Below are 26,704 nucleotides of genomic sequence, written 5' to 3'. Positions count from 1 at the left end.
TTGGCTCGCAGGGCCCCTCTGTTTCGCACGCCGCCCAATCAGCGGTGGGCCCGGCCACCGATTCATTTCTCAGCCAATGAAGGGGATCGAACGATGGACTGCCGACTCTGGGCCCGCCCCCGTTGGCGGGCGACCACGCGCCGGCTCTGCGCAAGCGCGGAGATACGCCCAGACCGAGTCCGCGCAGGCGCCGGGGTCGGCGTAGGTGCGGGGACCGCGCAGGCGCAGGGCTCTGCGTAGGCGTGCGGCGCCGGCTTCCCTGGAGCGAGCCTGAACTGCGGCTGAGGGCAAGGGTCCCGCGGGCGGACGCGGTAGGGGACCACACCCCGAGGGGCTGTCCCGCCGGCCTAGGCTCAGGGGGTGCGGAGGCCCAGACGCCCTCAGCAGCTCCGGACGACAGATGGGATGACCGCGTCAGGGGTGCCGCCGGAGCTGAAGGGCAAGCCCCGGAGTCTTCGGCCCCGCGGCGCGCATCGGTCTCCCCCCGCCTGACTCCTGGGGTCCCCGTGCCCCGTGCCCCGCGGCGCGCATCGGTCTCCCCCCGCCTGACTCCTGGGGTCCCCGTGCCCCGTGCCCCGCGGCGCGCATCGGTCTCCCCCCGCCTGATGGTCGGGGCCCCGTGCCGCGCGCTTCCTGTTGGTCCTCCCCACGCCTGACTCCTGGGGTGTCCCCGTGCCCCGTGCCCCGCGGCGCGCATCGGTCCTCCCCCCGCCTGACTCCTGGGGTCCCCGTGCCCCGTGCCCCGCGGCGCGCATCGGTCTCCCCCCGCCTGACTCCTGGGGTCCCCGTGCCCCGTGCCCCGCGGCGCGCATCGGTCTCCCCCCGCCTGATGGTCGGGGCCCCGTGCCGCGCGCTTCCTGTTGGTCCTCCCCACGCCTGACTCCTGGGGTCCCCGTGCCCCGTGCCCCGCGGCGCGCATCGGTCCTCCCCCCGCCTGATGGTCGGGGCCCCGTGCCGCGCGGTTCCTGTTGGTCCTCCCCACGCCTGACTCCTGGGGTCCCCGTGCCCCGTGCCCCGCGGCGCGCATCGGTCTCCCCCCGCCTGACTCCTGGGGTCCCTGTGCCCCGTGCCCCGCAGCGCGCATCGGTCTCCCCACGCCTGACTCCTGGGGTCCCCGTGCCCCGTGCCCCGCGGCGCGCATCGGTCTCCCCCCGCCTGACTCCTGGGGTCCCTGTGCTCCGTGCCCCGCGGCGCGCATCGGTCTCCCCCGCCTGATGGTCGGGCCCCCGTGCCCCGTGCCCCGCGGCGCGCATCGGTCTCCCCCGCCTGATGGTCGGGCCCCGTGCCGCGCGGTTCAAATGGTTGTCCTCAAACCTCACCACTTGGGGTCCCTACGACCCAATGGTCTGGCATCCTATGGGGTCCGCATCCCAGCCCCCACCTGTGCTGGGTCGGGGGGCACTAAGGGATGAATGGCTTCAGAGATAGGCTCTTTCAAACCTCAGCCCCCCCTTTAAAGATTTATTTCCCTATTCGGGGGAGGGGGAAGAGGCAGAGAGCATCTCCTGCAGACTCCCTCTGGGTGTGGAGGCCAACTGGGGGCTTGATCCCACCACCCTGAGATCATGACCTGAGCAGAAATCAAGAGTTGGACACTTAACCCACTAAGCCACCCAGGCGCCCCACTCACTCCCTTTTTTTTTAAGCTCCAGATAAGCGGGGATCTTTTTTTCACTGTTAAGATGGATTGCCATATCTATATGCACATTGAGTTTTTTGTTGTAAATATTCGTAGTGTAAAACTTACCATTTTAACTATTTTCAAGTGTGTGGTTCTGTGGCATGAAGTCCGTTCCCGTTTGACAGCCATCACCACCATATAGCCACAGAAGCTTCATCTTAAACTGAAACTCAGAGCCATTAAACAGTAACTCCCAATTTCTCCTTCCGTTTATAAACATTTATTTTTTACCTTTAAAATGGCTGAGATTTCAGTCAGGTTTTGAGTGTGCAGAAGGAATCCTGCCACCCCAGCCACCGCCCGGTTCTCTTCCCAGAAGTCTTAGTTCTTTATCTTTCCATCGAAGTTTATGCATGATACATGCAAAGACCTTCTTTCCCACCCAGCTTTTCCCATTTAGCTACTTCTTGGAGATCATCTGGTTCTATTGTCTACATGTGCCTTAATCTTCCCAACTCGCCTCCTGTTGGTGCACAATTAGGCGGTGACCAATTTTTTTTATATGGTATAAGCTGCTTTTTATGTAGCGCATTTTGTTTAAGTGTTAGTTTTCCTTAGGAGAAATTTCAGGAATTGGAATCACCGGGCCCGGTAGAACGTGTCAGGTAATTTTGATAGCTGTTGGCGAGTTCCTAGAAGGAAGTTGAATCCGTTGTTGAAGCCTGGCCACCAAAGTGTGGAGGTATGTGCGCCTTCTCCAGCACACAGCTCTTCAGTCTGATGGTGAAAATAGTATCTCGCTGTTGTTTACATTTCCATTTCAGATGGTTATTGTTTTAAGTTGTTCTTGCGATCATGTTTGTTTCATGCAAAGGCGCTAAAACTTGTTTTGAAAGGTTGATGATAGGTTGCTCTGGGCAACAGTCAGGGTGTATTCTCTGAAGACAGGTCACCTGTGAGCCTCAGTAATTTATGTTCTGCCATGGTCACGGTGGAAAGGACAGCACAGATCTTTACGAAGTTCTCCAAGTTCATATGATGAACCCAGCCCCCACTGTGACGGTGTCAGGAGGGGGGCCGGTGGGAGTCTGTGAGGTCAGGAGCAGGGAGCCTCATGATGGGATTAGAGCCCTTACAGCAGAGGCCCCAGAGCGCACACCCTTGCCCCTGATGCCGCCGTCTGAACCGGGAAGTGGGTCCTCCCCAGATGCAGAATCCGCCAGGACCTTGGTCTTGGACTTGCAGGCCCCGGGACCGTGAGAAATCAGTGGAGGTTTATAAGTCCCTCAGTCTGTGGTATTTTTTGTTACAGCAGCCTGAACAGATTAGGATAATATTGTATATGCATAATTTTAAAACTCAGTTACCAGACCCCTTCCGTACTCACGTCCTCCAGGTTTTGGCTCACCAAAGGCAGCCACTGGTTTGTTTTGTTTTTTTGAGATTTTTTTTTTAATTTTAATTTAATTTAATTTATTTTAAAGATTTTATTGATTTATTTGACAGAGACACAGCGAGAGAGGGAACACAAGCAGGGGGAGTGGGAGAGGGAGAAGCAGGCTTCCTGCTGAGCAGGGAGCCCGATGCGGGGCTTGAACCCAGGACCCTGGGACCATGACCTGAGCTGAAGGCAGACGCTTAACGACTGAGCCACCCAGGTGCCCCTATTTATTTCATTTTAGAGAGACAGTGAGCACTAGTGGGAGGGGCGGAGGGAGGGGGAGAAAGAATCTCAAGCAGACTCCACACTGAGCATGGAGCCTGAAGTGGGGCTCGATCCCACGACCCTTAGATAACCACTTGAGCTGAAGGCAGATGCTTAACTACCACCCAGGCACTCCAAAGGCGGCCACTATTCAAATCTCTTATTTTCCTCCATATTTCTAAATAACCTGTTCATATTCTTTTTTTATTAATTTCTTTTATTCTTTTTTCAGTTTTGGATAGCATCTGTTGATTACCACCGTGTAGAAAGATGGGGTTCTATTCTACCCCAACAACATCCCTTCCTGCCTGTCCTCCTCGTGCAGTCAAGTGGGTATTCCTTTGTTTTTGTTATTATGATTGTTTAAACCGTACTCTCTTCAGTCAAGGAGGCATAAATGTCTGGCCACGTGCTCGTGGGCAAAGGCTCCCTCATTTAATGGAGAACCTTGAAGGAACAAGTCCCCTATAAGAGGGCTGGGCCTAGATCCCACACCAACACCTTCAGCCCAGGACCTACTCACATGTGTAAAATCAACTCCTCGTAGGGCCTCTTGGGTAAATAAATATATTTATTTTCGTACTCTGAGCTTTTGGTTTTATAGGTTGTGGCGTTAATGCCTCTTAGGTCACAGAGAGAATGATAAACCAGAGGTCACTTTATTCTGATTTTCTGTTTGTTCCATTCAAGTGTTTCAAAGGTGCGTGGAAAACGGAGTAAAGCTTGAACTTTCAAGGCCAAGTACCAAGAATGAAGAGCAGGGTGTACTCCTGTAAGCCTCAAGCATCTCCCAATATCCTCCTCAGATTTTTTTCTGTTTTAAAACGTTTTTTAAAAAATCGTGCTAAAATATACATAGCCTCGGGGCGCCTGGGTGGTACAGGCAGTTGAGCGTCTGACTTTTGGGCTCGGCGTGGTCACGATCTCAGGGCTGTGAGACTGAGCCCCGTGTTGGGGTCTGTGCTCAGTGCCCGGTCTGCCTGGGATTCTCTGTCCCTGTCCCTCCCTGTGTGTACTCTTCCCCCACCCCCGTCTAAATAAATAAATAAACCTTCAAAAAAGTAAAATGTACATAGCCTAAAATTTACCATCTTAACCATTTTTTTATTAGCTCAGGGACGTTAAGCACACTCATTGTAATGTAAACACCACCACCGGTTCACAGAACTTTTCCATCTTCTGCACCTGGAGCTCTGTCCCCATTAAACAAACTCCCCATCCTGTACCAAGCCCCTGGCGCCCCCCTGTCTTTCTGTATGGATCTGACTCTCCTAGGGACCTCGAATGAGTGGGATCTTACAGTGCTTGTCCTATTGTGACTGGCTTTTCTCATTCAGCATAATGTCCCCCAGGCCCATCTATTTGCTATAGTAGGTGTCATGACCTTTCCTAAGGCTGAGTGATTGTCCACTGCATGGAATGGGCCGCATCGTGCTTTTCCACTGAGAGACACTTAGCTTGCTTCCACCTTTTGGCCGTTGTGAGTGATGCTGTGAACACAGGTGTACCAATATCTGTTCAGGTCCCTGCTCTTAGTTCTTTTGGGCAGATACTCAGAGATGGACTTGCTGGATCATACGGTAATTCTCTTGTTGGTTTTTTGAGGAACTGCCGTGCTGTTTCCCATGGCAGCGGCATCATCTTGGATTCCCACCAGCAGGGTACAAAGATCCCAGTTTCTCTACACCCCTCTCAATTCTTCTTTTCTTTTTTGTAGGAAATATTTTTTATTTATTTTAGAGGGAGAGAAGCCGACTCCCCACTGAGCGCCGAGCCTGATGCGGGCCTCGATCCCACAACCCTTGAGATCACGACCCGAGCTGAAACCAAGAGTCGACGCTCAACCGACTATACCACCCAGGCACCCCAACTCTTATTTTCTTTTTCCTCTTTGTTTTTACTTTTATTTTTAAAGATTTTTATTTATTTATTTGACAGAGACAGTGAGAGCAGGAACACAAGCAGGGGCAGTGGGAGAGGGAGAAGCAGGCTTCCCGCTGAGCAGGGAGCCCGATGCGGGGCTCGGTCCCAGGACCCTGGGATCATGACCTGAGCCTAAGGCAGATGCCCAACGACTGAGCCACCCAGGCGCCCTCTTCTTTGTTTTTAATAACAGCCATTCTAACAGGTGTGAAGTTGCTTCTCATTGTGGTTTTGGTCTGCATTCCCAGACTTCGCTTTATATTTCAGGTGATCTCACAGTGTTGATGAGAGGAAGTCTCGGGTGGTGTCCCTCCAGTGTTAATGTGCACACAAGTCATCTTGGGAGCTCGTGGAAATCTGGATTCAGGAGATCTGGATTGCGGCCTCTGCATTTCTAGCAAGCCCCAGGGGATGCCAGTGACAAAAGCTGCTGGTCTGAAGGCTACCTGTGAGTAGCAAAGACAGACGACAAGAAGTGCATCAACTCCAGAATCAGGCGAACTGAACTTGGGTGCGTGTATAAGTTTCTTAGCTGTGGTGACCCCAGTCTCTTCGTTTATGGACCAATAGCAGTGCCCCCTACTATAAACTGCAGAGTGCAGGGCTTGGACACAGAATAAATGACGGCCGTCCCCAGTAGCTGCTGCTTGGCCCGTCCGTGCTGGACGAGCTGCCTGAGGCAGAACTGAAGAAGTGGGGTCCTCGTGTGCTGTCAGCAGGCACCATGTGTGGTGGGGCGTGGGGGCCCAGGGTCCCCTCCTGGCTGCAGGCTCCAGGGTCTGACCTTCCTTGAGCACTGGTGCCTTGGTATTTCAGGAGAGCATGAAGGGCCTCACTGCTCATTCAGTGACCACCCATCGGGGGTCTGCCCTGCGTCACAATGCTGTGCCGAGTGCCGGTGCGGGATTGTGGTCAGCAGAAGCAAGCCGTCACAGCCCGGCACGGGAAGTTGGGCCTGGGCCTCTAGTCCCACTGCTGCCCTTCCCTCCTGCTTGGGGACCAGAGAGGGACCAGAGCTTAGTGCTCCCGGACCTCGTGCACGACAATTCTCAGAGTCTTCAGTTGCCTGGCCCGCCCATCTCTGGCCACTTTGCTCCAGCCTGTGCACTGGGGACTGAGTCCTTACATGAATTGTTTCATTTATGCTCATGATAGACTGTTGTCTTAAACACCAGTTCCTAGGCAGATCAGTGAGGTATGCTTGGTGTCCTTTAATTACCCTGAGAACCTGCCCCAGCTCACCAAGCATTCCCATCTAGAGAAATGGATCTGAGGCAGAGTGTCCAGAGCTGGGGGCTGGCTGGGACAGATCTGGTACAAACATTCCTGCATCCTGGAGACCTTCAGGAGCCTGTGTTCAGGGGAGAAGGGGCTGGACGTTGCCCCATGATTGCTGCAGGGGACACCAGCCCCCCCTTCCCGACGTCTCTTTCTTCTCCCAGAACCACTGTTTCTTTGTAAAGTTTTCCTGTTCATTAAGGAATGTTTGATGCACAGAGCACAGGTCATGTGGTCATTTGAAGCATCCCCCAGCCTCCACCACTCACTCTGAGATCCTGACCAGTTCTCTGAAATCCTTGGGGCCACCGTCCCTCCCGGGTCTGCTCACCAGAATGCAGGTCGGTGGGAGGACCCTGCTACTGTTGTGGTCCTGTCGCTGGTGGCACTGTGTGGCTTCTGAGCCTCGCTCTCCTCACACCCAGTTACATCTCTAAGGGTCGCGCTCTCTCCTTTACAGGGAGGATTCCGTGTTGTGGATCCAGGGCCACCTTGGCTAGAGCCCAGCATGTTCAGACACCAGGCACCTGCCAACATCACAGGAAGGTGAGAGGTAGCGGCGCTTGTGGCAGAGATGGAACAAGAAGCAATTAAAAACTGGCCCGGCACGAGGTTGCCCCCAGCCTTCACCTTTTCCAACTTCCAAAACTGTCCTTCATTCTGTCCCTCTTCAGAAAGCAGCTGTGTGACTTTCTCATCATCACAAAATGAAGGCTCTAAAGCCTGTGATTCTCTTCTAAGCTCTGTCAAAGTCACATATACTCCTCTCTCTTCATTTGTGAAGCCTTCTTGGGGCCTCTCCGGCAGGGCACGAGGCCGGGTGAGGCAGGAGGGAGCCCTGTCCTCGGGAGCTTCACAGCCTGCCTGTGGAGAGGAGACAACTAGAGTGTTGCTGGAGGTGGTGTGAATGCTCAGGCCTCACAGACCAGTCTGGGGGATGACATGATTGTCAGCTGTATCTTGAACAAAGGTCATTGGTCACATGGATGACTTGGAGCAGGGAGACCCCTAAAGGTTGTCACGGTAGTCTGTAACCTCTGCTGTCCGCTGCAGCCTAGATGGTGACATCTGTCATCTACAGCTGTGGTGGTCTGTGACATCTGTCATCTATAGACTATGATAGCGTGTCGTCTGTCGACCCTGAGAGCCCATGTTTGTCGTCTATAGACCATGATGGTCTGTGTCACCTGTGTCGTTTATAGACCAGGATGGTCCGTGTCGTCTGTTAACTGTGACAGCCCATGTCTGTCGTCTATAGACCATGACAATCTGTCATCTGTGTTGTCTGTAGGCCAGGACGGTCCATGTCGTCTGTCATTTGTTAACCGTGACAACCCGTGTCTGTCGTCTATAGACCGTGATGGCCTGTGTCATCTATAGACCAAGATGGTCCGTGTCATCTGTCGTCTGGACTATGACGTCTGTATCCTCTGTAGACATGGTCTGTGACATTTGTCATCTAACACAGACTATGGTGAGCATATAGTGAGCATATGGTGGTCTATAATGAAAGTTCTGGACCAGCATCGGAGGGTCAGCAAGGGAATCTGAGGCCTCGAGAAGTCTATGGGAAGAAAACATGACGTGTTGAGGCCTCGGGGTCGGGACTGAGGAGACGAGATGGGTAAACAATCATGGCAGATTCCGCTCCTAAGAATATTCTAGAAAGTGCCAGCAACCGACCTGTGTGACAGAAGGCAGCTGCGTGGTTGCCTGGGGGCGGGGCTGGGGTGGGGGACACAGAAGGCTGGGAGGGGCTGGGGTGGGGGAGACAGACGGGGGCAGGAGGCTGCTGGCTGGGTGTGCGCAGGTGTCCTGACTCATCAGCTCGCACACTCATATATGTGCACTTTGTTATATGCCGGTCACCGCTCAGTATGGCTGCTTAGTGATGCCATGATTTCATGTGTGTGAGCCACCAAGTGGTTATGAACTGAGGGGTCTGGTAACTGTCTTTGATTGGTGGACCTGAGTGGGTTCCCCCTGATGTCAGAAGACAACATGCTCGTCATGTCAGGATCACAGACACTATCTTTGCTGACCAGCTCGTCTAAAAATATTTGCCCTTTGATTTCTGAACCAAAATGAGCTCTTTGAACGAGGCATAAACGCGGAGTCCAATGCGGTGAAGGTGGCATGGCGTGCAGCTCTGTGGTGACAGAGCCGAGGTGACAGTGGGAGAGGGGGAGCATGTCACTAAGGAGCGCTGGGCTCCCTCCGTCTGGAGTCATCTGACTATCCGTGTCCTCATCACCTGTCCTCGGATGCAGGACCAGCCGTGTCACTGCAGGGCTCCGTGCACGGTGAAAGTGTGGGTCCCCTGTCCAAAAAGTAGGAAGAATTTTGAGCTGAGCCCAGCAGAGCATTCACCTGAGCGTGGGGCCCTCCACGTCGGGGTCCGTGCCAGGGCCTGGCCTACCAGCAGGGGCTCAGGAGGAATGGCGTCTGCATGCACCGTGGCCTGAGCCGACCCGTCTTGTCTGCACGGTCCCAGCTCTTCCCTTTGAGACTACTGGTGTTTTTCTCAAAACTGTGGGACTCCGCTCATAGTGCTCATGTCCACCACGACGCAGGCAGAGTGCTCAAGTTTGCGTCTCCACTCTCCCTCTTGGCCACTGGGTGCTCCCTTTTCCTCCTGAGCCCTGCTCCTCGGGGCTGCTAAGGGGGGGTGTGCCGGGCACGGAGCAGGTGCTCACTGTCTGCCCTCCTCCATCAGCAGAGAGAGAACAAGACAGGACTTCACGTACAGGTTTTTATTTTCATTTTACTGGGTTTTTTTTTATGATTTTATTTATTTGAGAGAGACAGATTGAGAGCATGAGAGGGCAGAAGGGCAGAGGGAGAAGTTGACTCCCCGCTGAGCAGGGAGCCTGATGCAGGAGTCGATCCCAGGACACTGGGATCATGACCTGAGCCGAAGGCAGATGCTCAACCAACTGAGCCACGCAGGCGCCCATATGTACAGGTTTTTAATCCGTGTTTCATTTATTTATGCTTTGGGGTTAGTCTTGGGGAAGGCATGAGGTGCGTCGTGAGGCATGTGTGCGGGGGCAGCCGGGGGAAGGTGCCGAAGACAAAGAGCAGGGAGACGTGGATTCCTAAGCCTGCTCCAGGGAAGGCCGGCAGTTACCTGTCCCCACGTGGGGCAGGGCAAGGCGCTTGCGTAACTTGAGGCCCACCTGTCCCTGCAGGGCTGCTCTCTAGCGAGAACGGGGCCTGAGAGTTCTGGGGTCTGGGGGAGGCTGCCTGGTTCAAATCCTGGTCCTGTGTGTTGTGGCTAGGAGCCCCTGAGCAGGTCAGTCCACCCCCTGTGCTGCCTACCTCTGAACTAGGGCTGGGACACCGCCAACCTCAGAGCTCAAAAGTCTGACTCCTGGGAAGGCTGCTTGCGGTACACTGGCGCCTAGGGGGTCATGGCGGCGGTCTACTGTTTAAATAAGATTACACGGTTTTTTGTGTTTTTTGTTTTTTTTTTAAGATTTTATTTATTTATTTATTTGACAGACAGCGAGAGAGGGAACACAAGCAGGGGGAGTGGGAGAGGGAGAAGCAGACTTCCTGCCGAGCAGGGAGCCCGATGCAGGGCTCGATCCCAGAACCATGGGATCATGACCTGAGCCGAAGGCAGACGCTCAATGACTGAGCCACCCAGGCATCCCAAGATTACACGGTTTTGAAAGGGAGCTCTCAGGGGCTGAGTTGCCCTCTGAAAATGTACATGTTGACATCCTGACCCCCAGGACCTCAAGATGTGACTCTATTTGGAGAGAGGGTCTTTAAAGAGGTGATTAGGTTAAAGTGAGGTCAGTAGGGTGGACCCTGATCCCAGTGACGGGGACATGAGGAAATCAAGCACAGATGTGTACCGAGGGAGGACCACATGAGGACATAGGGAGAAGATGAGAAGATGCCAGTCTGCAGGCCACATAGAGAGGCCTCAGCAGGCACTAGCCTGCCCACACCTTCGTCTGGGACCTGCAACCCCCGGGATGGGGAGAGAGTGAGCGTCTGAGCTCTCAGCCCCAGCTGTGGGGTTTGTGATGGCAGCCGCAGCATCCGGGAGTTAGGATGCATTGCAGTCCCCAGACACTTGGGAAGAGGGTGTTCTGCAGGCTGGTTTGTGTATGCTTCACAGAAGACGGTGGCCGGGGCCTCTCACCCAGCCCTGTGCACACCTGCAAGAGCAGGTGTCTGGCTTGTCTTGGGAGGTGCCTGCTAGCTGTACCTGCTAGCGTCTTGCTGCTAGTCTTTCCCTGAAAGGTTTTTGATTCCAGCAGGAACAGTTTAAGGTCTCATTGTGAACCAGAAGGACTAGAGCTGTGAGTCACAGAGTGTGGAGGGCTGATTATCAGGCACTTGCTGGGTGTCCAGTGCTGTGCCAGGCAGGTTACCTGCTGTCTGGTCCCCAAGCCCAGCTCTCAGTGGCACCGTCACACCTGGCTCAGGAGAAATCCTTTCCGAATCTGCCTTTGGACTCGTTCAGTCCTGGCCGCTACCCTTTGACCTCCCCCTTCTCTGTTCTTCCTTGCCTTTCTGTCTGGTTTCTCAGAACCTGGTCAGCTCGGTGAGATTCCGAGCATCCTGCTGTCCTTATGTGACTTTCCAGCCCCCCCTCCCTCTGCTTACGACCCCTTCTCTTTCACTGGGCAGTCCAACGCTCAAGTCCCTGACCTGCCGGCTAGGACAGTTTTCCTCCAGTGCCTGGGGCAGCTCCCCTTCCTGCACATCCCCGGCCGCCCTCCAGCCATCTCCGCACACCCGGGCCTGCCGCTGAAAGAACAGCCTCTGCATCCTGATATCTACTCTTTTTCTGATTTCCAAGAGAAAGGAAAGCTCAGAATGTCTTACTGAGCAGCAACATGGTTTAGTAGCTGAGATCACAGGCTCTGAAGCCAGAGTGTGTGGGTTTAAATCCCAGCCGCCACTGACAGGCTGTGCGCCCTCTCTGGTGGAGGAGAAAGGCCTGGAAGTGCCCTGCCAATGTCACGCCCATGGCAGTCCACGGTGGCCCCAGAAGCGCTCAGGTACGTGCCACCACCTTCCAGAAGAAACAGTGGTCGGGTGGTTAAATCAGTGAGTGAGTGACATAGCTTCTTCCGTGGCCTCCGGTTCTCCGAAATGAGCTCACAGGCACCATCACTCACTGCGTGCACACGGCTTGGAAGCCTTCTTAGCTGGGGCCAGCCGGCTGGCGTCTCCCTGCCAGTGCTGCTCACAGTGGAGACTGTCTCCTCCACCGCCTTCATTGTCCGCCCGCTTGCTGACACCTGCCCACCATGTCTGCACCACAGCCAGCCTGGGGGAGCACAGCAGGCTGCCCGCCTGCCCCCTGGGCCTGATCATGGTCCTCACATTTGTGCCGAGGCTAGCAGCTTCCTTTCTAAGGATGAGAAAAGGCCACGACTGTGAGATTAGCCCCAGAAATGGACTGAAGAAAACAAAAATAAAGGCTGGTTTAGACTGAGCCTTGGCCTGTTCCCTGTCTCTTCCTTCATTCCCTTTCTTTTTTTAAGTAGGCTCCACGCCCAACGTGGGGCTCAAACTCATGACCCTGAGATTAAGAGTTGTGTGCCAAACTGAGCCAGCCGGGCACCCCTTCCTTCATTCCCTTGGGTTTGTTGAGCACCTGTCCCAATCAGATACAGGCCAGGCACGTGGGGCACGGAGTTGCTCTTGTTCAGTTGGTTTAGGGTAGAAGGTGGCTTCCCACAGGATGCCACGGATCGTAGTCTTGAACATGAGGCTGCCAGGGTGCTGCACTGGGGATGGGGGAGGTGGGTGTGGGTGGAAGATGGGAGCAGGGCCCAGGAGGAGCCGTCACTGATTGGGCTGAGAGCGCAGGGCCTGGGCCGAGAGGGTGGCGGAAAGAGCCTGGTGCATGTGAGTAAGTGCACGCCGGGGAAGCAGGGGGTCCCCCCCCGGAGCAGCGACGGGGGTGTCTCTCACTGCATGTGTGTGAGGAGTCACGTGGCCTCAGGGATTGTTTCCAGGGTCAGTGGGGAAAAACAGAAAACACATATAGTCTGAGTTACCCCAAATAACCCCTTAACATCCCCCGTGAGGCCGAGCGGACACCTCTTGCTGCGCCTGGTGCAAGCTTCTCTTGTAGCGCCCGGCCGGATGGCATCCGTGCACCCCCACGGGTTCCTGCTCCCACACCAGGACCACACATGGCAGCGTGGTCCTCCAGCTGGGTCTCAGAGTGCTTTCCCTCTCCAGGCTCAGTACCCGAGAGCTTTGTATATGTGGTTCCTCTACATTTATGTATGTTAGGAATTAAAATTGATGATGTTTTAAAGATTTGCTAACTACGTTCGTTAGAATCATCAATAAGAAACCTACCATGTGCTAACACACTTGTGTGAAAAAGAATGATTTTCCAAAACAGGGTTTTAGGAGAGTAGGATTGTTTTGCATTGTTACAAATCTTGGTGTCTGGTGTCCTGGATGGAGAGGCCCAGTTGCCCCGTCTGCCCGACCCCCACAGACTTGGGGACAGAAACACACCCCAGCAGCCTCCGGATACCTGTGGCTCATCTTTGGTGGCATTGCCTCCAGGCGAGCTGCGACGTGGCATCTGACGTCAGTGAACACCTCCCGTGCTCCATTCCATGGAAATAGTCCTGTGCTTGGGCTCTCTGACCCAGGTGGGATGTTGGAGCATCTGCATCAGTCATTGGGAAAATACTGGTTCACTGATTTACCCGGAATGTCCACATGTCGACGTTTCATTTTATAATTAAAAAAATTATTTTCTCATCAGAGAAGTCTTTCAGCATGAAAGCTGCCAAAAGATAGAAAGCTTCCGAAATGGTCATTTTTCTCTTAAATGTGTAGGTGTTATCATGGGCAAGGACTCCTGTTCGTTCTCCTTGAAGTGACAGGCTCCCCTGGTTCTTTTCTGATAAGATGCCTGCAGGTGTCCAGGCCTGTGTCTCCATGGCGCGTGCCCTCCCCCGGTGGCTGGGGCTCTGCGCACACCTCCCATTTCTTCACTCGGAACACGACTGAGACCAGGACCCAGGGTTGAGGTTGATTACAATTCAGGATGTCCTTAGGCTGCATGTGATTTCCGTGAGTGTGTCGTGGGGACGTGCCAGGGCCCTGGGGCAGCAAGCTGGCTGGCCCATGCGGAGATGCCAGCACTAAAGCCCCTGTTGTTTCTGCACCATCAGCGTGTGCGCCCCACGGTGAGGGGTCTCCCGCGTAGTCGCCATGGGGGGAAGCCTGCAGACCACTTGTGTGGGTTCTGAGAGGGGGACAGGGGCAGCCGCCACCACGGTCACTGGAGCCACGGGACAGCAGCCGCGCCTCAGCTCATACTCAGCAGAGGGACTGGCAGTGGGGTTGGGCTCAGACTGTCCCCAACCCCAGCCTCCTTTTGGCTGATTCAGAACACTTGCCTTCCTGAGGTGAACATGCAGTTTTCAGAGTCCCCTGTGGCTCCAAGACCGCCTTCCTTACACACTCTCCTTTCCGAGGTCACGGTGTCACTGTCTGGAGCCCAGGCCTGCTCCCAGGGGAGGGAAGGCAGGACTGGCGTCTTAAGCTAGGTAAGCCAAGTGATTACACGTCTTCCTGAAGGACCCGTGACGGCTGGATCTTTACAGGAAAATGGAAGAGAGGCCCCGAGGGGCAGAGGTGCCGGGAGATGGGGGCGGGGGGGAGGGGGGCGGTGGATGCCCTCAGGTCAGCCTCAGGGCCGGGGGCGCAGCACAGATGGACGATGGGGGGAGGCAGCCCCGCACTTTTGCACATACTGGAGACATACGCGCCCAGTCACCGAGATGAACCCTGAACCTCTGCCCCTCAGCCCTCCCGCCCTTGGCACTGCTGTGTACTCGAGCCCCTGCCCATGTCTGCTGGGCCCTGAGGACGCTCTCAGCAGCGCAGGCAGCTGGGAGGGGAGATCAGGAGCCAGAACTCGGTGGTCGGGAAGTGCACGGTTCCTAAGAGGCGGTGAAGGTGGAGGGTTTCTCTAAAGTTAGCAATTTGGTTTTATTTGAGGCATCCTAAGTGTCTTTTTTTTTTTTGCTATTATATGTATTTGGCACTCCCCTGAATTGTGAAATAGAGTTTAGCATGATTCCTTTTTTACAGAAGCAGAAGCCAAGGCTTTATAGTGGGATTGGCTCTGCTGGGATGAGAACACCTCACTTGGGAACCGGGCCAGGACACCCTGATTGCCAGTGAGTCCCACGGACTCCCCCGCTCGGGGGCGCCCTGCTGTCCCAGCCTCCTTGGAGCCCCTGACTCTTGGCAGCACCCTCCCTGGAATGTCATGCCATCCGCAAGTGATAGAGGCCTGGAAACTTTTGTTCCATTGAACTTTGCCAGTGAGCTATACTTAGCCACCAAGTGGAGGCCAGGAGTGGGTTCTCTGAATATAGATAGTAACAAGCGGGCTATTTTCAAACTTCCAGAGAACCCCCCCAGAATATTCTGGGCCAAAATGATATTTATGGAACCCTCTGGGCTTTTGGAAGGGAAAGCATAACCTTAGTGTGTCTGCAGCTTCAGGAGAGAGGTTTCCTTGAACAGGGGGCGGGGCAGAGGACCGGGCCACTGAGAAACTGGGTGTTCCTCTTGCACCTGTTTCCAGGACCTGAGCCCGCGGAGGCCGGGCGCTGGCATCTGAGTCCGAGAACAGTGGTTTTCCTGGCTGGGTATCTGGTGCTGACCCTGTCCATGGCCCTCATGCTGCTATCCAGGGGCACCTCTCATGCTGAAAGACAGGGTCCCCAACCTTGGAGGGCTCGTGTCATGGTTTTCCTCTTGTCCAGAATCCTCGCTGATCTCTTAGGCTTCTGCTTTTCTCCAGACATAACCGGGCTGCAACCATAGCACCACTCCCAGCTCCTCAGGCCAGGGCCTCTGGTCCCTCGTCCACTTGCTCCCAAAGGCCTTCTTTAGGGTGAAGAGGGGAAATGTGATCAGTAAGATTTGGGTAGTACAAAGAAGGCCTATGCATGGAGGGACCCAAACAGCAGCCCCCGGAGAAAAGCACCAGCCCCGCCCGCTTCACTGGGACAGACATGAACGAGGCCTAGACCCCCTTCCTGATTCCTACTCTGTAGGTGTTGGGAGGGGGCTCCAGAAAGCCAGCTTTTAAATGGGTGTCCCAGGTGAATTCTGATGACCAGGCAAAGTGACAAGGAAAAGCGGGGGTGGGGGTGGTGGGGAGGGGGGAGCTGCCAGCCCTGCGTGGGCCTGGTGGCATGGCCTCCCCGTGGTCTGACCGCAGCCGACTCGCTCCTGGTGGACCGTCTCCCCCATTCATCCTCCATTGGTTCCCCGGCAGGTGCTCGGGCCTTTCTTCACCCCCTCGGCCAAGCCAGCCTCCACTGCCCTGCCCTCTGCCAGTCCAGTTATAAATATAAGAGCATTTTCCATGGGCCAGCACAGAAGGGCAAGCATTTGACTTTATTTTAGGGCCGCGAAATTCTCTCCCTTCATACCCGACAGGTGCATCGCCTCATTTAGACATCAGGGCCCAGAAATAGAACACAATCTACAATATAGCTTCCTTCAGGCATCTGGATGCTATCAAAAAAAACAAAAACAAAAAGGCTTCCTGTGAGATGGTGCGACATAGGCCCGAACGCTGGCTTAACCCGCTCAATGGAGGAGCCCAGCGCTCTGGGAGACTGCTGGGAGGAAAGGCTGCCCTGTGAGCGCGGGGCCCTGCTTGGACGATGGACAGGAGGTGGGAAGTGGGAAGTGTTTTCAGTAAATCTGTCAGTTAAGTTGACTGCACCCCCCCGCCCCCCGATCCTTTGTGAACTGAGAGGACAGAGGAGTCAAACACAGGGACCCTCCCCAACCAGGCATCTTGGCAAACTCTGTGTTCACATCAGCTGTTGGAAATTCTGACCCCCAGGTTCTCAGAATGTGTCCCTATTTGGAACCAGGGTCTTTGGAGGTGATCAAGTTAAGATAAGGTCATCAGGGTAGGTCCTAACCCAGTATGCCTGGTGTCCTCACAAAAAGGGGGAATTTGGACACAGAGACAGATGCAGAGGCAGGAAGAAGCTGAGCGAGGTGGAGGCAGAGATGGGTGATGGGTCTACCGCCCGAGGATATCGAAGTTGCCAGCAAGCCAGTAGGAGCCGAGAGAGGGGGCCCAGAAGGAACCAGCCATGCTGCTGGCACCTCGGTCTGGGACTCCTGGCCTCCAGACTGCAGGAGAGTAGATTTCTGTGGTTCAAGCCACCCGGTGTGTGGGACTTGGTCACAGCAGCCCCAGCAAACTGATATATTAGCTAAGCCTCCAGCTCACACTGTCCCTCAAGGGACGGCTGATCCCTGCGGAGGGAAGGCAAGCAGTGCAGGCCTGGGAATGTGAGCGAGGGTGTCTTCATTCCACCTGCTGATACAGTCTGCTGCATGCTGGAGCCTCGGTCTCCTGAGTGGCCAGTTTCATCAAGGTCACCCTTGGTCCAGAGAAGCCCAAGATCACGGTCACGTTTCCTCTGGGGTGCCCCCAAGGCTCCTCCAATGTCCGTCATCAAACCAGCCCCAGAGGACCCTCCAGCGGAATCTACAGGGGCCTTGTGGCCCGGCGTGGGCTGGTAAATGCTCTTCAGCAGGTCCATGTGGCCTGGGGCTGAGATAGGGGCCTCCGCCGCTTGCCCTGTGGCCCCATTCAGGGCCAGGACCAAGGTCTCTGACTTTGTTCCTCAGCCTGGGCCAGAAGTGGTATTGCTGACAGCAGGCCAGCTCTCCTGAAGAGAGGAGCAGGTGTCCCCTCCGGGTGTCAAGAACTCAATCAGTCCCCGTTAGACACAGGCCACCCTCTGGGACCAGCTAGAGATGCTGAGACATGCTGGCAAGAGGGGGACCAGCCCAGCAGGTGACTGCCTGGAGGTCTCTGGTGGGAAGAGGCTGCCACGTGGGGGCCCAAGGCTGGGGAGGGGTCTCCTGTTGTTACCTGAGTCAGTTTGGGAGGCGTGTCTTGGGCAGTGTCAAGGTCTGCCACTCTCTCAGCTGGTGGACACCTGTGGCTTCAGGAGAGGGCAGGCAGAGGGGAGTGACTGTGCCACAGGCAGCCACGGACACAGCTCCTGGATGACGTGGTGGGCTCCGTAGAGACGTGTGCAGACCCAGGACTAGACTGTCTTCTGAGTACCCTGCCAATGCAGGCACGTGCAGCCCACAGCTGCCTCTTCCTCGGGCCTCTGCTCTCACACCCTCACCCCAGCATGTCCTTGCCCCGTGGCTACTCTCCCTCCCTGTTTAATGCTGTTCCCCTTTCTGGTCTCTTTCTTCCAAAGGATGGTGCCTCTGCTCACCTGCTTGTGCTCTCGCTGCCTGCCTCCTGCCAGCCCTGCTCTCTGTCCCTGCACTTCATGGCTCCACGCCCTCGCCATTGCCTCCCCTACTCTGTGGCCAGAGGCCAAATTACCCAGGCATCTGCGGCCTCTGGCAGATAGCTCCGCGCTCAGCCTCCGCCATAGATTCAGAGCCTCAGAGGACACAACAGCCAGGGCTTATAGGCTCCTCACTGCCCTGCGGTTGTGGTGGGGTCCTAGCTCCGTCCCCAGGGCCACCTGGTGAGGTGGGCAGGGGGGTGTGTGTGCGTGCACCTGTGATGTAACTTGGCCTAGAGTCCAGACCAACAGCAGGTGGAGGTGAGCCATGAGGCCGCTCTGCCTGTGAAGGCCAGCTGAATAGCAGGAGCTGTCCATGCTGGTAGCCGACTCTGGGAGAACAGAACCAGAGACCAGAGCAAGTCAAACACAGGACTGTGGTTAACGGTTCGGTGACCTTCTTCGGTCACTTACCCGAACAGCCCACCGGGCTTCTCTGGCTCTGGACGGAGGCGGGCGGCTGCAGGCAGGGAGAGGAGAAGCACCCAGCGGGCGAGCATGGGGCCGGGCAACACGGGCCGCCTGGAGCGGGTCAGCCACCAGCTCCTGGGGTGAGGTCCTGCCCCTCCTCCCTGCACCGAGCCCGCGCCCCTCAGGGGCCGGGGCAGCAGCCGGACTCCGCGTGGCGTGCCAGGAGCGACATGCGGGAGAAGGTCTTGGCACAGCTCTTGCACTGGTACTTCTTGGTGTCAGAGTGTGTTTGCAGGTGGGCCCGGAGATTGGAGCGGTCGGCGAACGCCCTGCTGCAGTGAGAGCAGGTGTAGGGCTTCTCACCTGGGGGAGGAAGAGGAGTGCCAGGTCAGTGTCCCTCTGCGTGGCCATGGGAGCTGGCCCCCGGTTCATGGGTCTCTCTTTATAAATGAACAAGCCCCAGGGCGCCTGGGTGGCTCAGCTGGTGAGCATCTGACTGGATTTTGGCTCAGGTCACGGTCTCAGGGTCATGAGATGGAGCCCCACATCAGGCTTAGCGCTCAGCAGGAGTCTGCTTGAGCTCTGCTCCCCCCCAAATAAATAAAATCTTTAAATAGAAAATGAATAAGCCCCTCTACCTCCCCCAATATCATGGCAATTCTAATGCATTATCTGCCTTCAGCACCCTTCCCAGGAGATGCGTGGTGGGGGCTTTGGCCCCTGATCCAGGAGGAAGCCCTATATGGGACCAACAGGCCCCCACAAACACGGTCAAGGTCAGAGCCACTTGGGCGTAGGATGGAGTGCCACACCTGGGCAGGACTGCAGCACCTCAGACCCTTTCTAAGAGGAAAGATCTAGCATGGGTCTTTGCTGGATCTAGCACGGTTGCTAGATCTTTCTCTGTTTCTGCCAGAGCCCTCCTGGGGCCCTTTGCCCACATCTGCCCCTGAGAAGCACTGGGGGCCTTCTGGCCGCTGTTCCCACCCATGGAAGGACGGGGGTGGCAAGCAGCGCGGCTCCCACAGAGTCGGCCGTGAAGGCGGGCTGGAACGAGGCCCAGCCCTTGCAGTGAGGCAGGCATTTAGGGATGGCTTAAGAACCTGGTGTCCCCTGGGGCACCTCCAATCAGGGCGCCTGGGGATTTAGACAAAGTCCTTCTGTTGGGAGCTGGGCCCCCAGGACGACCCTAACCAGTAGAAGAAGACCACTGGGGGCCATCTGTTCTCCTCTGCCCGTGTGGCTTGACGCCTGGCCCTCCACCGTACAGGATCCTGAGAGGCACCAGCCTGCAGCCCCCATGGCCCCCGGGCATCTCATCCCTGCCACCCAGAGCTCCCATGCACCCTCCCAGCCTGGTCAGCCTCCTGCGGGGCCTCCTGCTCTCAGGGCTCCCAGACGGAGAGTGCTGAGCCCCCGGGGGGGGGTGGGGCGCTCAGGGACATCTTTGTGGGGGGAGCTAAGGAAAACCAAATGGAATTTCAGCCCAGAGAACAGCTTCTGCAAAACCCTTCTTTCGAGCGTTTGCCTGGCTGGGACTCCAAAGAGTCCTAATCACAGAGCCGCGACCTAGGGCCAGGGAGGCTGCGGGGACCGCGGGCGTGTGTGGCAGCCATGGGCCTCGGCCCGGCGAGTCTTGTTCCTGGCCTTCTGTCTGTGTCTGCCTCTCCCTGTCCTGGTGGGCCTGGGGTGAGCCGTGGTCCCACCCCCCGCCCTCAGGCCTGGCTCAGCGGTGGTTTACAGACCAAGTGCGGAGGCTCCTGGGCCCCTCTCCTTCCTTGGCTCGTCTGTGTCTGTCCATCTCTCCGTCCACAGCTGCCCTTCTCCCTTCCTGTGTTCAGGCATCCTCTCCCCAGGGATGGGTTTGCCCCCCGGGCCCCAGTCAAGCTGCAGCCATCATCCGTGCCCTTCACACAGTCTGTGTGACCCCCATGCTTGCCACCCGCCTTTCCCTGTCCCCCCCTCCTGCGGCTCCAGAGTTCCGGAAGGCCATGGCAGGGGCGTCCTGTGTTTGCCGGGTGTTGTGGGTTGAGTTGTGTGTCTCTTAACAGAGATGTCCGCGTCGTAACCCCCGGTGCCTGTGGATGTGACCTGACCTGGAGCATAGGGCCCTGCAGATGTGACCGGGTTAGGGTGGAGTCACCCTGGGGTATGTGGGCCCTGGTTCCATATGACTGGTGTCCTTACAACAGAGGGAAATGAGGCCCCGTGAGGACAGGGGCAGGGGCGAGGGGCGCGGCCACCGCTGAGGGACACCCAGGCCCCCCGGAGCTGGAGGAGGCAGGAAGGCCCTCCCCTGGAGCCTCTGCAGGGAGCGTGGCCCCACCTACACCCTGTTCCAGACTCTGGCCTCCAGCATGGGGAGAGAGGGCGCTTTTGATGTCTAAGCCTCTGATCTGTGGGGCTTTGGAAAGCAAGACGCAGGGGAGTGGAAGCACGTCCACCCGCTTGTTTGTAAACTCACCCCTCCCTCCCTTCCCAAGGGCCAGGCCTGACCCTCACCCCTGCCGGGTCCCTCGGGAGGACCCACCTGTGTGGGTGCGGATGTGGCCGCGGAGCAGCCAGGGCCTGGAGAAGGCCTTGCCGCAGATGGCGCAGGGGCAGGGCAGCGTGTGCGTGCGGATGTGCATCTTGAGGGCGCCCAGGCTGCTGTACTCCTTGTCGCAGTGTCTGCAGGGGAAGCAGCGCGGCGTCCGTAGCCGGCAGTGCAGCTCGCGGTGCCTGGCCAGCCCAGCCAGTGTGTGGTAGGGCTTGCGGCAGTGCGGGCACTGGAAGCCGCCGGGGCCGCGGGGGGCCCGCGCCGCACCCCCCGGCAGTCTGTCTGCGGCCTGGTCCCCGGCGGGGCCTGGGATCGGGGGCCACCGTGTGGGCAGCAGCAGCCGCGGAGGCAGGTTGAGCTGGTTCAGGCTGTCTTTGAGGGGCACGCTGGGGGCCCGGCCGGCCCAAGGGTGCACAGGGCCGACCTGCAGGGGGTCTGGCCCGGAGGCCCCCCACGCTTCCTCATGGCGGGGAAGGGGCAGCGAGATGCGGGCGATGATGGAGGTGCAGTCCCAGGGCCGGGGAGGGTCACCAGGTGTGGATGAGGCTGCTTTATCTGGGAGGAGGAGGGGCACCACCAGCCCCCTGCAGGCAGAACAGGCGCCATTGATTTCTAGAAGGGAGGGCGGAGAGAGAAGGTACAGGTGAACATGAGCCCCCACACTCTGTCCTCACGCTGGCCCTGCTTGGTCCGACCTCAGGCCTCTTCTAGGTCATTGGCAGTCCGCACGAAGGGAAAGGGCTGACGAGGTGGGGTGTCAGCTCGGGAAGTGACCACAGGGTCTACGGGAGAGATCTCAGGTTCCCCCACTGCCCGGGCAAGGCAGGCCTCCCTGACCCCCGTCCCACCTCAGGGCCAGCTCAGAGCTGTGGCGCCAGGCTCCTACACAGAGCTAATTCAGAACAAACACTTGGCAGTCCGCCACGATGTGTAAGAGAACTAATTAGCCTTCGGTCACCCCCGATCACCCCTCACCCGTGGCACACAGCCTCCCGCCAACGCTCCCGGGTCGACAGCTGTCCTCGGTGGTACCACAATGGCCTTCAGGGGCATCTGGTCCCCAGGCTGCTGCCTCCACATTTGTGGGCCAGCATGCCCATGCTTGACCAGGTGAGAGCGGCAGGATCCCCCAGAGTAAACAGGCAAGCATTTCCCCCAAGCCCAAATCTCCACAGTCCCCGACCCATTTCGTACTCCAGATGTGTTGAAATAAATCTCTGGCCCCATTTCTACCTTAATGCCAAGGCTTTGGGTAGAGAAAGACAACCCACAGATTGGAAGAAAATATTTGCAAATCATGTATCTGATAAGTAACTAGCATGTAGAATATACAAAGAACTCTAGCAACTCAACAATGAAAAGAAAATACAATTTTAAAATGGGTAAAGGATCTGAAGAAACATTTCTCCAAACAAGATATACAAATGGCAGGGTGCCTGGCTGGCTCAGTTTGTAGATCATGTGACTCTTAATCTCAGGGTTGTGAGTTCAAGCCCCATCTTGGGCGTACAGATTACTTAAAAAAAAAAAAAAAAAGCAAGAGAGATACAAATGGCTAGCAAACACAGGAAAAGATGCTTGCCACCATTATCCATCAAGGAAATGCAAATTAAAGCCACAACAAGATACACGTCATGCCCAGTAGGATGGCTAGAATTAAAAATAGCCAATTACAAGTGTTGGTGAGGATGTAGAGAAATCAGGACCTTTTTTTTTTTTTTTTGAGAAATCAGGACCTTTAAGGAAGGTTCCCACCCACCACTCTGTCCTGACCTCACCCCAAAATCCCCTAATTATAAAATAGCACACCAAATTTCTGTCCTCCCAGGAAGAGGGAGTAGCAGTGGCCAGCTAAGAGACAAAGGCCAAGGAAGTTCTGGAGACAGCCCTGGGATGCCGGAGAGCCTAGGACCCCACAGAAGCTCCACGAGGAGCCTTTCTACTGGGGAAAAAAGTCACCTTCTTAAGTCTCTGGGATGCAGCCACCACCCTGGTCCCAGGCATCGCCAGAGCCAAACCCTGTCTGGAGGGGGCGGTCCCAGGAAGAGGGCAGGGGGGGCGAGGCAGCCATGCTGGTGGTGTTGACCCGAGCTTCTGCTGGTCCTTTAAATGCCTCCCCACACCCTCTGGGGCTGCTGGATTTTGTTACTGGTCCTGGGACTCAGATTCCTGGGAGAAGAGACTTTTAAGTCCCCTCTGGTTTCAGAGTTCCCTGGGGGCAGCCTAAAAAGGGACTTATTTAAAATGAGAGAGTGAGGGGCCCCAGACAACATCCTGGCAGGAAGAGGCTCACAGTGGTCACCTAGGTCTCGGCATGCAAGGGGAGTGACAGCGAGGGGAGGCGGCTGAGTTTGAGGCTCGTCACTGGCTGCCTTGGTCTGCACAGTCTGCACGTTCAAAGGGTAAGGCGGGGTGCACATTAAGGCTGGGCTTAAACAGCAGGTTTGAAACGTTACCAATTATGGCCAAGGTCAATTCCATTTTCCACCATATATGTACGTATATATCTGAAACAAGTTTCCTTTACCTGAGCCCTGCACTCTGATGGTTTCTGTTCTGTTTCATTTTATGAAACTGCTGGTGGTGACTCATTAAATTGATTTCAAAATGCAGAGTTCAGGAGCCCAGTCCTAGAAGGCACCCCCTGGCGGCAGTGGGCCCCAGGATGGATCAGTGAGGCGTCCTCCACTCGCGGACCTCTGCAGTGTCCCTCCTCCCGAGTCACCAAGCAGTTTCCTGGGGTCGGGGGATCTTCACCCCCAAGAAGCTGCTGAGCTGTGGGGAATGGCCCTGATCATTCTAGAGAGGCCTTTGTCCTGGGACCTTCTCGTGTCCCTCTGCCTAGCAGGGAATGGGGATTCATGGACAGTCCTGGGTCCTGGACGTGCGTCTCCCCACTGAGCCACCTGGGGGCTGGCAGAAGGACGGCAGCTCCTCAGCTCCCCCCGCCTCCCCCGAGGAACCGTCACTGGGGTGAGGGGAGGCCCGAGGGAAGGTGACCCACGGGAGGGGTGAGGGAGCACTGGAGGGGTCTGGAGGAGCACCGCGAGAGCCGGGCCTTGGCACGCGGAGCCCAGGATCTCTCCTCTGGTCCCCTCTGGATGTTCTGGGGGAGCACTTGGACAGCAGCCCCAAGTCCTCCCCATCTCTGTCCCCACCCATCCCTGGGTCCCCACCCACCTACCCACCCAAACCTGCACCAGGAAGATGGCCCCGGGGCTCCCTTAGCTCGGATGGGTTCACCAGGCCACAGCGGGAGAGCCCCAAAGTGACTGGGGGTTTAGAAACTGCTCTAAGTGGGGAGGGACTCCGCGCCTGCTCAGCCCAACGCGGGGCCGAGGTCCCCCGAAGCGGACGAGGCGCCCGGAGGCCACCCACCCACCCACCCGGGGTCTCGCTCCCGCTCTGCTGGCAAGGTAACTCCTTTCCTCCCACCTGGGACGGGAGTCCGGGGAGCCCGGCAGCCCCTACCTCTCTGCGTCTCCAGCTGCCTGTAGTTGGGAACCCTGTGGCTGGAGTGCGTTTTCACCAGGAAGGAGCGCGGCATGGTCCCCCTGCTAACGCGGGTCCCCCAGCGCGTCCACCCAACGCCCGGAGGCAGCGCTGCAGGCAGGTGGCGGGAGGGCTGGCTCATTAGCATAGCGTGCCCCCTGGACCAACCAGCGCAAGGCGCGGCCGGGGCGGGGTCGCGGGGCGGGGCTTTGGGGCCACGCCCAGGACAGGTGCGCGGGCCGCGGGGGAGGGAGCGCGTGGCCGCCGAGTCCTCCCCACGGGACTGCCCTGGCGCGCGCCGCGAGTCACACCGACCCCTGGGGCCTGGCGCACCCACTCACCGTGGACTAAAGGGCGGAGGTCAGGGCTGGATGGAAGTCGAGCCGGGCTCCAGTCCACACGGCGGTGGAGGCGTGCGCAGAACCCCTGCTCCTGCTGGTCACGCCCGCCCCGCCTGCTGCGCCAATCCGCAAAGGTAGGATTGATGAGCACAAGCCCCGAATTCCAAAGCTGACCCACCTGACTAGCCATAGTGGTGACGGGGGTCAGCTGACCTGGGGGAGCGAGGCCTTTCCCAGGGGGTGAAACCTGGGGAGGGTTCCTTCCCTCTGGGGACAGGGCTTTAGGAGTTGGCCCACACCTCCAGAAGGCTCCTTTGGTTGGGAGAAGGGACACAGCCTGGAATTCTGGGATTCCAAGGGGCTCTGAGCTGCACTTACGGGAAGTTTCATCAAAGGGGGGGAAGCACGTGCGCTGTGCAACAGCCTAGTCTGTGACCCTGTGCAGCCGTGTCCCTCCTTCAGTGCCGCAAAGAGCTGGACGAGCCATGTCTGAGTGTCTGGTCCCTTTTGATGTGGACGTTTCAGGACTTCAGGCGTCAGATGGGGCATTCTCTGGGCGAGTGGACACAGCCCCAAGCCTGCCCCTGACAGCTGCAGGGTTTTTCCATGGCTGTGCAGCAGGCCTGCCTTCCTGGCGGTGCCTTTGAGGCCTGGGTGCCGCGGGACTGCTGGTGCTCCTTGCCAGCCGTGGGCTTGGGGGGCGACGAGGTGAAGTTGATGGTGAGCCTGTAGAAGGACCTCTGGAAGAGCAGGGAGGGAGGGCCATGTCACCCAGGGTCTGATGTTCATAGTGTTGCAGACGAGAAGGTGGAGGCTCTGAGAGTAGGGGGGATAGGAACCCAGGGGAGCACATGTGGCTTGGTGAGAGCATGGAGGGGCAGGTGGTGCACGGACAGAAGGCACGCATCTCTCCTGCGGGCCGCAGCCTGGCACCGTGCTGTTGTGCGTGTGGATTTCAGAGGACACGTGGCTGCCTTCTGCTTATTCACCTGTTCTGTGGCCTCGCAAGCTTTCTTTTTATACCCGCTCTTCCTTCTTTCCCCTCCCAGACGTAGATAAGGCTTGCAGGTACCTGGGTCAGCCCTCCACCCACACTGTCCTTCCTCACCCGGTCACCCACTGTGTGGCCGCCCGCCAAGATGAGGTCCCTCATCCCCAGAGAGATGCTCACACTACTTAGGGAAACTTGAGTGTTCCTGATCTCATCCTGGAAATGCTCCCTGGGATCGCGAGGGTCCTTGGAGCCGCTCTGGGGTAGGGGCAGTATATTCTTTTCCTAGGGCTGTCATTACAAATGACCCCCACCCACTTCTCAGCCCTCCTTGGGGTCACGCAGACTCACTGGCTGTAACTCACAGGGTGGTGTCTGGGTTGGACCCAGGAAGGACCACAGGGGAGGATGCTGGCATCTACTTGTCCACACCTGTGCCGTGCCAGGGAGGGGGTGCAACTGTCCCCATCCCCTCTTGCTCTGTGTCCCTCTATCCTTATGGCCGCTTTACTTGGTCATTAAGCCTCATGCCCGCCCACTTCCCACCAGTCTCCTGGAACTGCCCCTCTTTCAACCAGAGCAGGACTTGCAGGGACCAGAGTCCCTGCCTTCCAGAAGAAATCACAGCGGTCTTCGCTTGGCACCTAAGACCCTAGGGTTGACAGCTGGCTGGGAGCCAGGCTGTGGGCCCCACCCATCTGCCTCTGTCAGCCGCCTGAGCAGCACTTTCCAATTAGGATAGGCACCTCCCGAGCGATTGCTACAGTTCTGCTTAGTTTCTCTCTCTCTCTCTTTTTTTTTAAAGATTTTATTTATTTATTTGACAGAGAGAGACCCAGCGAGAGAGGGAACACAAGCAGGAGGAGTGGGAGAGGGAGAAGCAGGCTTCCCGCGGAGCAGGGAGCCCGATGTGGGGCTCGATCCCAGGACCCCGGGACCATGACCTGAGCCGAAGGCAGACGCTTAATGACTGAGCCACCCAGGTGCCCCGTTAGTTTCTCTTTTTATGTGTATGTGTTTGGAGTCTTTTTCTC

General features: G+C 57.0%; 1 protein-coding gene and 1 long non-coding RNA gene across 5 annotated transcripts; one reads left to right on the top strand and one right to left on the bottom strand.

Moving 5' to 3' along the window:
* Nucleotides 1–184: 184 nt before the first annotated feature.
* Nucleotides 185–26,556, top strand: LOC113936516. Of its 4 annotated transcripts, none has more exons than XR_003524279.2 (6): nucleotides 964–2,363; nucleotides 3,559–3,655; nucleotides 4,017–4,098; nucleotides 5,517–5,760; nucleotides 6,988–7,073; nucleotides 26,498–26,556. It is a non-coding gene; the product is annotated as an uncharacterized LOC113936516 (long non-coding RNA). The 4 variants fall into 4 exon arrangements; XR_003524280.2 differs by lacking the exon at nucleotides 26,498–26,556 and adding an exon at nucleotides 7,819–8,239; XR_003524278.2 differs by lacking the exons at nucleotides 964–2,363; nucleotides 26,498–26,556 and adding an exon at nucleotides 185–311 and having other exon boundaries at nucleotides 6,988–8,239.
* Nucleotides 18,489–24,393, bottom strand: SNAI3 (snail family transcriptional repressor 3). The gene is made up of 3 exons (XM_027619834.2): nucleotides 24,318–24,393; nucleotides 20,838–21,458; nucleotides 18,489–18,670 (listed from the first exon to the last, which is right to left on the bottom strand). Exons 1-3 carry the CDS (start codon nucleotides 24,391–24,393, stop codon nucleotides 18,489–18,491), a joined length of 879 nt encoding a protein of 292 aa, XP_027475635.2.
* Nucleotides 26,557–26,704: the final 148 nt, after the last annotated feature.

Source organism: Zalophus californianus, chromosome 17 (assembly GCF_009762305.2).
Source record: "Zalophus californianus isolate mZalCal1 chromosome 17, mZalCal1.pri.v2, whole genome shotgun sequence".
Lineage (NCBI taxonomy): Eukaryota > Metazoa > Chordata > Mammalia > Carnivora > Otariidae > Zalophus > Zalophus californianus.
This window is presented reverse-complemented; position numbering and strand designations above follow the sequence as displayed.